General features: G+C 40.1%; 1 protein-coding gene across 1 annotated transcript in view; it reads left to right on the forward strand.

Moving 5' to 3' along the window:
* Positions 1 to 8,786, forward strand: part of LOC116045085 — a 29,948-nt gene extending 21,162 nt beyond the window's left edge. The window contains exons 11-16 of the mRNA XM_036008299.1: positions 3,297 to 3,533; positions 3,810 to 3,907; positions 5,699 to 5,794; positions 6,568 to 6,643; positions 7,120 to 7,169; positions 8,648 to 8,786. Coding sequence (XP_035864192.1) covers positions 3,297 to 3,533; positions 3,810 to 3,907; positions 5,699 to 5,794; positions 6,568 to 6,643; positions 7,120 to 7,169; positions 8,648 to 8,786 — 696 coding nt within the window. The remainder of the gene's footprint in view (positions 1 to 3,296; positions 3,534 to 3,809; positions 3,908 to 5,698; positions 5,795 to 6,567; positions 6,644 to 7,119; positions 7,170 to 8,647) is intronic.
* Positions 8,787 to 11,305: the final 2,519 nt, after the last annotated feature.

Consider the following 11,305-nt stretch of genomic DNA (forward strand, 5'->3'; position numbering starts at 1 on the left):
CATCTGTCCATAGGATGTTGTTCCAGAACTGTGAAGGCTTTTTTAGATGATGTTTGGCAAACTCTAATCTGGCCTTCCTGTTTTTGAGGCTCACCAATGGTTTACATCTTGTGGTGAACCTTCTGTATTCACTCTGGTGAAGTCTTCTCTTGATTGTTGACTTTGACACACATACACCTACCTCCTGGAGAGTGTTCTTGATCTGGCCAACTGTTGTGAAGGGTGTTTTCTTCACCAGGGAAAGAATTCTTCGGTCATCCACCACAGTTGTTTTCCGTGGTCTTCCAGGTCTTTTGGTGTTGCTGAGCTCACCGGTGCATTCTTTCTTTTTAAGAATGTTCCAAACAGTTGATTTAGCCAGACCTAATGTTTTTGCTATCTCTCTGATGGGTTTGTTTTGTTTTTTTCAGCCTAATGATGGCTTGCTTCACTGATAGTGACAGCTCTTTGGATCTCATATTGCGAGTTGACAGCAACAGATTCCAAATGCAAATGGCACACTTGAAATGAACTCTGGACCTTTTATCTGCTCCTTGTAAATGGGGTAATGAGGGAATAACACACACCTGGCCATGGAACAGCTGAGCAGCCAATTGTCCCATTACTTTTGGTCCCTTAAAAAGTGGGAGGCACATATACAAACTGTTGTAATTCCTACACCGTTCACCTGATTTGGATGTAAATACCCTCCAATTAAAGCTGAAAGTCTGCAGTTAAAGCACATCTTGTTTGTTTCATTTCAAATCCGTTGTAGTGGTGTATAGAGCCAAAAAGATTAGAATTATGTTGATGTCCCAATATTTATGGACCTGACTGTATATAATATTTATATAAAACACTTAGCTGTCTGACATTTCCCTCTGCAAACAGCCGGTGGCCCCCAGAGTGGCGAGGACCTGTATTTGGACCGGGATGGCACGGTTCCGGCACGTTGCCCTCTCTACTGGACCCAATTCAAAACCTAGATCCAAGAGCTCAGCTTTAGGAAATCTAAATCGGCATATTAGCCAGTCATCTCTTTCTCTCCTGATTCTTCCACTGGGGGTTAGTCCTCCTGCACGGCCAGCAGTGCCATCGTGTAGCATTACGCACAGGTTCACCGCAGTATTTATAGGTTTACAACAATTTGTGATTGTTAACACCTTGCCAAAATCACAGCATCAACTAGTGGTATCCCCCACCCCGAGATACAATTTGAAGACAAAAGTCTAATAGGCAAACACACTTTTCTTCATGCAGGTTTTGTCACGAACAGTATTAAAATTAGGACCGACATTAAGTGTAACGATTGCGCGAGAGCTTAACGGCTGTATTTCCAGACTTTGACATTTGATGATATATGCACAGTATTAAAGACGGATATTTAGTTATTTACACTGTGTTCTGCCGTTATCTAATGCTAGGGTATTTGATGCTATCCTGTATTCCATGCAGTCGGGCCATCTCCTCTTCCTGTGCTCCGTAGCGGACAACGTGACGGTGAGACAGCGCCGATTAAACATTAATAACAATTTTTTTTTTTTTTTTTTTTAAGATTGGAGTTGGATTTTACAAGGTGCTTATGGAACAATTATCACTCAGTACAAGCGCAAATAGCACTGCTGGATTTCATTTTAAAAGTTTCTTATATTAAAAAGGAGATACACAATGACAAGCCAGCTGGAATCTGCCACTCTCTTGTTTCTCTCCTGAGCGCGGTGCGTTCCAAATTAAGTGGAGTAAGTAAAGTTAGATCTGCTACGTGGTGGCATGATGTGGAAATTAACGTCAAAAAACGGAATTCGCTAATGAAGTAATAATTAATCATTAAAGCTGCAAGCAGCGATGGACGGGCCCTCATGCCTGTGTGCGTGTCGGGGTTACTGGCGGACGTCGCTCCTTGCGACCGTGCATTTGCGTGGCACTCAGACACCGTAAATCGTCACCAATGAAAAGGGAACTCCCTGCTGAGTTCAACGATACCTCACACAAGACACTACATCAAACCGGTCATCAGTTATAAAAGGGGGCGTGGGTAAAGCATAGGGGGCGGGCCAAACATCACCAACAAAGAAGGAACTCTCTGCTGAGTTTAATGACACCTCACACAAGACTACCTTAAACGGTTCAAATGTTATGAAATGGGGCGTGGCCTGAGTAAGTGGGTGTGGTTAAAGTATAGGGGGTGGCTCATTATCACATGTAGACCACACATAACTTTCATGTAAATCGGATGATGTTTGTTTGTTTGTTTGTTATATAAGGCTGATTTCCTGTTGCCAGCGGGGTGCGCTATGACCAAAAGTCAATTTTGGCCTGTAGATGTCCTCAGGCCTGGACCCTTGTTGATTGTGGGAAATTTCAAGCAGATATGACAATGTACACTGTAGTTACAGCCACTTCGTTCATCGCTAAACACTCAAAATGGTGGACTTCCTGTTGGGTTTAGGGTATGGCTCCAATTTCGATTTTTGTCCGTCTTGACATGTTACACATGTGTACCAAGTTTCGTTAGTCTACGTTAAACGTACTGCAGGGGCTCAATTTTATTAATTTTGTAGGGGGCGCTAGCGAGCCATTTTTGTGCGCCTATTCCCGAAACACTTAAAATACGTAAACTTTCACCAGACTTGATGCGACCGCCAATTTTGGTGAGTTTTTGAATATGTTAAGCCCCTCAAAAAGGCAATTAGTTAGAATATTTCTCAAAACGACAGTGCCCCCCCGCCGATGACCCAGTGCCCCTCCAGTAGATCTGCTCTGGCGCCGACTCTGTGCTGCAGTCAAACCCAAATGTTTGACGGCTGCTTAACGCATGAAACCAGAGCACCCAGACTCAGAACTGGACCATATACTGAAGATTTTACCACTATTTTATTTGTTTTGTTGCTTTTTTACAGCATTTTTGTCCCACTTTTCGAGTCCATTGATGTGATTGATTGCTGAGTGTTGTGGTGTTATCAGCCTCTTGATATTCTGAGTACTGCATCATTCCTACAAGTTTTTTTTAGATGCTTTTGAAGCTTTTTTTCCCAACATTTTTGAAGCTGATTTGGCTGTTTTCTGCACTTATTTTGGGAATCTTTTTGCACATTTTTTGACATTTGTAACTTATAAAAGGCTGAGAGGACATCTGGTGTTTACCGGCTGTCTTTTTCTCTTGTTTTGACGTTTTCTGTGTCTTTTTCAAGGTTTTTGATGCTGTTTTTTGACAATTTTGCCGTTTTTTTTTTTTTTTTCAAGCGATTGTGTTGTAATCGGCCTCTTGTGATTCTTGTTACTGCAGCGTTATAAGTTTAGTGTTTGTGTGTGTTTAGGAGCAGGCGTGTGTGCTGGAGGCCGACATGTTGGCCTACATGCCGGCCTGTAAAGGCGTGAAGCGTAACCCTGGTAACGGCCACCGTCTGCGCCTGGCGTTCTCCCCGAACACGGGTCTGTGTCTCTGCGTCTACTTCGCCGTCCCTCAGAGGGGACAGTTCACCGTGCTGCAGCTGGTCGCCGCCGATAACCGGCGCTACAGCCTCGAGCACATCTCCTCCCTCTTCACCACACAGGTAGTGATCAGTCACTTGTTGTCTCTCATCTAGCCTAAAAACACCTCAACATAACACTTCAAATATCAACTTTAATCTGATCCGATTATCACCAAGGATTTACTGAATCTATTCAACCTTTTTCCTGAAAATCAACTTTTCTTTCTGAAAAAATATTTGCCTTTTCAGCCACCACTAGAACCTGGACCACGCCTCTGCTGCTTGGTGTTTTAGAAACCCTGTTCTGTTCTGACTCGTGTTGTTTTTATAAGAGTTTTAATGACTGTTTGTCAGCAGGAGACTCTGGTGGATTTCTCTCTGACCCCGACAGACATCTGGGGCGTCTGGGCGAACGAATCCAACGCCTTCGTCGTCAAATACATCAACTTTGAGGAGTGAGTCTCACAGAGTTTATGTCTGTCATCATTAAGCCTCTGACACACCAACCCGAAAAGTGCCACGGAACACACCGAAGCGACGCCGACTTGAGCGTACGTTCTGCGCGTGCGCGAGGCATAATGCGTCTCCATAACAGCAGGCGGCGCTAAGTCACGGAGCTCGCCACACTGTCCGACGGCCAATAATCGGGTTGGTGTGTCAGCGCCTTTACAGCTTTTACATCTGCGAGTTTATCCACTTCCTGTTCTGTCTCTTACTTTAGTAAATACAAGTTCAAGCAGAGTTTTTCCTGCAAAGAGAAATTCCCGGCGCCTAAACGTCTTTGACTTCTTTTTTTCGACTTTTTTTGGCACGGTTTTAAAAATAAAATAAAACATTTGATGATTTTTGTGGCCGTTCTTGATGTGTTTGTCACTTCTTCGACCGTTTTGTCGGTTTTCCTGATGTCTTTTAGCAGGGTCCCCGCGGGTCCTTAAAAGTCTTAAATAAATCTTAATCTTAAAATCTGGAATTTACGATAAGGAGGTCTTAAATTCTTAAATTTCATGTGGGACCGAGTATGACTGGTCATCCTTTTTTTTTTTTTTTTTTTCCCTCAACCGCAATTTGACCAGCGCACCATCTGAGGGCAGCACTTTGATCTATGTCGGTGCAACCTGCATCATTCCATAGGTGACTGATGAGTAAGTGATTGATGAATGCGTTGCGTTGATGGTTCGCCACCACGGCATTTTGGTTGAAGCGAAATCGCAAGCATGGGAAAGTGTTTGTTTAGTGACAATTGGTTGGAGGACAAAAAAGTATCTGGGGTGGCTTAAGAAAACAGCCAGTAATCATGAAGCAAGGTGTGCTTAATGTAAAAAAGACGATACAGCTGGGGACAATGGGCCACATAGCGCTTGATTCACACACGAAAGCAGAGAAGCACCAGAAGTATGTGTCGTCGCAGGCAAGTAGTTTGTATCTTCTCATCTACACAGTCAACCATGTCAGGGGGTTGTAGGGCGAATCAGCACTTGGCATAAAAGTTGTCGTGTCCCTGTGACCTGTCTTGAGCGAGGCTATGGTGAGCTGTGCCGCGCTACGCTGCAGGTGTGAGTTGCGCATGCGTCACTCTGCGACGAGTGCAGATGTGAGTTGAGCATGCGCCAAGTAGCCTACAAGAACCTGCTAACGAGAGACTTCTGTAATGCAATACAATAAAAATGGACCTACACACACCTTGAGCACATAAGTATACAGCCTCAAGTGTATACAATACAAACAGGTCAAGAACGCCAGGGGAGATACAAAAAATAAAATGATAAAAAAAAAACAACTCAATTTACATAAAGCATTTGAAAAGTACAAATGGTGTGTTCTAACAACCTTCTTATCACTGCAACAGGATATAGTAGAAATGTAGTGCTTAATGTGAACGGACAGCTCTATGAAGTTAGGGCTTTTATTTTGGAATTAGGACTTATGGATGTAAAATTTGGTCAAAATTTAAAATCCGGTCGATTTAAATAAAATTGAGAGGTGAGATTTGTGTCATAGTTAATGAAACCAAAAAGTAAATGTTCCCAGCACAAGGAGAATTCAGGTTAAATAAGATCAGCTAAGTATCGAGACAGTTTACTCCAAAGTAATTTAGTACGAGGGCATAACCAAAATAAATGCACAAGAGTTTCTTTACCCACAGAATGTACAGTTTACGTTAATGTCTTTTTTGAGCTTCTGTAAATAGTGGTTGGTTGGGTAAAACATATGAAGCATTTTAAAAGAGATGTCTTTGACTTTATTAGTCAGAAAAAACCTTCTGCAGCAGAAGCCAGACCTTATCCCAACATATCTCCAACAAAGCTGGACCAATGTGATAAAGAGGAGGGTGTACTAATGATGTCATGTTGGAAAAAGTTGACAAATTATTTTGTTAAAATTGTTACAGTGTGGAGAGAAGCAACTTCTACCAACATCGGTATCAAATACACTATGCGCAACTCACATCTGGACTCGACTCGCATCGGGCAGTGACAGTCGTGTCACGCTGAACTTTTTCCTGTTTTTTTTTTGGCGTGGTAAAGTCTCAAATTTTCCTTTTTTAGAGGACTTAAAAAAGGTCTTAAAAATCATTAAATTTGCTGTTAAAAATGTGCAGATACCCTTGTACAGTGTTATAAAACCCTGCCATTTACATTTTTGTATTTAAAAAAAATAATGTTTTAGTTGATTTATTTACTGATCATTTGATTGTACTTCTTTGGGTATGTTGTTGTGAGCAAGGGAACCGTTACTCAACCTTAAAATGCACAAAATAACAGCTTCCAGTATGGCAGCAAGATATGCGAGCAGAGCGGCAGTGTGTTAAAACTCTTTTTGGTTTGGTTCCAGCCACATATTACAAGCCCATTATGCCTCTTAAGTGTAGTTTGGGATTTTTAAAACGGCTCAAATTGTAAAATTGACTTCACTTTGTTTTCCCAACCAAGAAGTTCCCATTGTCCTAAAGACATCCCTGAAAGTTGACCTTTTTATCCTGCCTTTTTCCATACTCCAACAAAGTACACAATGAAGACATAAAACTTGGGAAAGGCTATAAAATCTTACATTAGAGGAATAGTGGGAAACTACTGTTATTGTAATCTCACATAATACTTTGTGTTTACCTTTGCAGGAAAATGTCAGTGCCAGATGAGTCCAACACACCACTTGTTCGCAGGTCAAAGCGCTTGGCAGCAAAACGTCTTCAGGTATAATACACAGGCGGTTGTTGTGGCACTACACCAACAATATATACAAACGTTGATTTGCACATTAATCACAAATGTAAATCTGATGATGCTGACTTAAAACCATACGGCTGACTAGAGCATTAACTAGTAGTTGACCACTTGAGTAGGTGTGTAGTTTGATCATGGCAAATGGACTGCATTAATGTAGTGCTTTTATCCAAAGAACTTAACAATTTGTCTCTTATTCACCATTATTACACACACACACACACACACACACACACACACACACACACACACACACACACACACACCAATGGCAGCAAGGTACCACACAAGGTCCTGTCCTAACAATCGTGTTCAGTGTCTTGCCCGATGCTGAAATCGTATGACTCCAGCCTTAAAAGATGGTTTGAGTGTTACAATTTGTTGCACTTTTCTGCACTTCATTATTTTCCCACTAGTTTTCTGAAATCTCTCTCTGTCTGTTCTAGAATGGCTGTGGCCCTTTTACCCAGCCAGAGCTCCCCAAACGTCACCTGAGGTTGGTTTGCATCAGTATGCTCCTCAATAGTTGTCACATCTTGTTCTGCTTAATGTTAGAGCCTGGCTGAAGTCCAGCTGATAAATGTTTTCATAGGCTTTTTTTTCCAACTTTAATGTTTTCCTTTGATTTCTTTAATTCATATTTAGCATTTATAATGTAATTACTTGAGTTTTTTTTTTTTTTTTTTTAAATGTACTATTACCATTGACATCTTTGACAATCAACTGTAAAGTATCCTGTCATAGTACATGTCTTTGTCACTACCCTAAATACCAAATTTGAGTGATCCTTGTTAAAAATCTTTTAACAGTACGTAAAGACTCGCGGCTGACATCAACACTTTTTTTAGCATCATTCTCCAATAATGGTGGTCAGGCATTTGTGTTGGTTGCTTATTTCATTATTTATTTCATTGGTAATCTGAAAGCTTACTCTTTACATGACCTGAAATTTAACTTTTCTTTGTCTTTTTACTTGTTTTTCCTTATCTCCATCTGACAGAAAAAGGTGAGGGCCAGCTTCCTCCCCCGTCCACAAAGTTGTGTGTGTGTGTGTGTGTGTGTGTGTGTGTGTACACAAAGATTTTAACTGACACTGGGAAAGTCTGCTGGTTGAACTCAATCCAAAAACAAAAATGAAGTGAAATGTAACGCTCATGGATGGTCCAGGTAGTTCTGAAAGAGAGCTTCACCTAATGTTTACGGACAAGCTCAGATTATAAATCACTTGGTTCCACTAGTCAAACACTTGCCAAAACAATTTCAACAACTGATTTCTGAGAAATCATGTTAACAGTTTCCTTTTTTAGTTTAACCTTTTAACAGGGAGATTTATACTGTGATAAAGGCTGATGTGAAAAAAATGCTGTGAAAATAATTCTGTCCAAAGACTAAAAAAACAATTTGGTTATAAATTGAAAAGTGAAGGCACAGTCTGATCCAAGAACATGCCAGTCCAGATGTATCAATAAGTCATACAGTTGTATAATCTTGGTTTATAGAACAGTGCAGTATGTTTTAACTTATACTGTGTACGCCCATGCTCTTTCAGCACATGAAAAGAGGTCACTTGAGTTCTGGACTCGCAACTAAGTTCTTCTTGCAGTGTCCAAAACCTTCAGAATAAAAACTAAATATTTGGAACTTTTGTTTTTGTAATTTTCTATACTCAGCAAAAGACAGAAACTGCCCTTTTTCTAGGACACTGTGATTTAAAGATACTTTTGTAAAAATAACTTTAGAGATCTTCATTGTAAAGGGTTTAAACAATGTTTTCCATGCTTGTTCAATGAACCAAACAATTAATGAGCATGCACCTGTTGAACGGTCGAAAAGACAATAACAGTTTAAGGGCGGTAGGTAATTAAAGTCAGTTATAAGAAAATTAGGAAAGTAAAGAGACCTTTCTACTGACTCTGAAAAACCCCAAAAGAAAGACGCCCAGGGTCCCTGCTAATCTGCGTGAATGTGCCTTAGGCATGGTGCAAGGAGGCATGAGGACAGCAGATGTGGCCAGGGCAATACATTGCAATGTCCCTACTGTGAGACGCCAGACAGCACTACAGAGAGACAGGAAGCACAGCTGATCGTCCTCGCAGTGGCAGGCCAGGTGTAACAACACCTGCATAGTATCGGTACATCCGAATATCCCACCTGCGGGACAGGTACAGGATGGCAACAACAACCGCAAGAACTGGCCAGTCTGGTGCAGTACATGAGGAAGAGATGTACTGTAGTACTTACTACAGCTGGTGGCCACACCAGATACTGAGGGCTACTTTTGATTTTGACCCCCCCTTTATTCAGGGACACATTATTCCATTTATGTTAGTCACATGTCTGTGAAAATTGTTCAGTTCATGTCTTAGTTGTTACATCTTTTAATGTTCATGCAAATATTTGCATATGTTAAGTTTGCTTAAAATATAAAAGCAGTTGAAAGTGGCAGGACGTTTCTTTTTTTGCTGAGTATAGTATATCAATTTCATCGTCATAGGCCTGCCTAGTAAATGAAAACACTGACTGTTGTAAATAATTAATATTTGAAATTCTGTACATCATTTCAAGTGGAAGCTAAATGTACTGACAATGTAGCAGTAATTAGTATGCACAAACTATATGCACAATCCTGACCTAACCTGTTTCCGCACGCTGTCGGAAAAGACATGGTGTCTTAAAGTTGGCCAGATAGTATGACGTAACTATAAATGTAGTGGGTCTACAACGGTAACATTAGTCACAACAATTTGGCTGACTTTGAGGGCCTACAGTTTTTTTTTTTTATCTTGCTCAACTATAGATAAAATAACAGCATGAGGATAAAATACAGGCTAATTTGGGAGTAGTTCAACAAGGATTTTGTACAGTTGATAAAAAGCCTCAAACATGTTTCCATCGTACAGTATAGCTGATTATAAGTATAAGTTGTCTTTTATACACACGTACAAATTAGATGACGTTAGGGTAAAGGTTAGGATTCAGTGTGTAAGAGTGGGTAATGAAACATCACCCTTTATGATCAATGAGATGGGTGTGCCCCAAGGTTCTATCTTAGGACCTCTGTTGTTTAGCTTATATGTAAATGACTTACCATCAATTTGTACAGGGTGTGGAGCTCAGATGTATGCAGATGATACTATAATATACGTCCATGCAAAAACTAAAAAAGAAGTAATTCGTAAACTTAATTTAGCAATGGAAAATGTAACTACATAGCTTCAAGATTCTCACCTGTGTCTAAATGCTAAGAAAACTGTTTGTATGTTTTTTTCTAAGACACACTCTACTGCAGATTGTGACCACAAAATTTATGTGTCTGGTGAGAATATTAAAGTTGTCTCTCATGTCAAATATCTTGGTATCATCCTTGACTCCAACTTGTCTTTCAAAAAACAAGTGAAAAAAGTAATCCGAATAACTAAATACAATATAGCCAATTTTAGATATATAAGAAGCTGCCTAACAACTTCAGCAGCAAAATTATATTTGGATTCAATGATTATCCCTCATCTACTATATTGTATGACAAGCTGGACGCAAGCAAAAGATACAACCCTTAAGCCTGTTCTTTCTTTGTATAAACAAGCCCTCAAAGTGTTAGACAGAAAACACAATACTTATCATTATTGTAAAATTCTTAACAAACATGGCATCCTTCTGCCTAACATCTGCCTAATGTTTAAAATCCTGAATGGCAAAGCTCCTCCACCGCTCAATAATTTTATAAAACAAAAAAATTCTAACAATAGAACTACTCGGTCTGTTCTGAGAGGCTGTGTAACCCCTTACAGGTCCAGCTCCTTCAGTCAATCGTGTTTTTCTGTTAGAGCCTCTAATAGATGGAACACTTTACCAAATGAAATAAGAAACTGCACCACCTACCATCATTTCACACAAAGTCTCAAGGTCTGGCTCTTGCATAGTCAGAGTTGTGAACATTTTTAAACCAGTATCTTTTATAGTATTGTTGTTATTACTGATAAACTGCTGCTAACATGTTTGATGTGTTGATATCTTGCCCGGTATCAAGTTTAACTCGCCCTGTATTTTTTCTTGGGGATGTATGAAAAATTAAATTGTATTTTAAATATTTCACCATCTTAACAATCAGTGTAATATTAACGCATACCTAACGACTGATGTAGCCTAGTATTATCTTTTCATTACTGCTGCTACGGCTTTGCATGGTTGAGCAGTATTAGAAGATGGGTTAGGTCTATGTTACTATGTGTTCTGATGTTTGCATGGCTTCCTATGCTGAAGGTGGATACTGTTTGATGTGTAGCTGTGCTGGGGTTTTTGATGCTTCCTGTGGCTCTGCATGGCAAGCTGAGAAAGCTTTTCTGTTGTTTTAGCTGTCTGTATGGTGTATGGTTGACTCTTGCTTGTGTAGTTTAATCTGTACTAATGTCTCGTTGATTTTCTGTCTGTGTAGTTTAACCTGCACTAAAATCTTGCTGCTTCTTGCTGCTCTAGTCTAAAATCATCTGGCCGAAGGACTATAGTTGAAAATTAGCCGGCTGGCTAACACTGGCACATTGACAGAAATGTTGATTAATGTGTGTTGTCCTTTATAAATAAATAAATACAAAAAGGGTACAGAAAATAAAATGTCAATATTTAGAGCGGCACACA

This window comes from Sander lucioperca, chromosome 2 (assembly GCF_008315115.2).
Source record: "Sander lucioperca isolate FBNREF2018 chromosome 2, SLUC_FBN_1.2, whole genome shotgun sequence".
Classification (NCBI taxonomy): Eukaryota; Metazoa; Chordata; class Actinopteri; order Perciformes; family Percidae; genus Sander; species Sander lucioperca.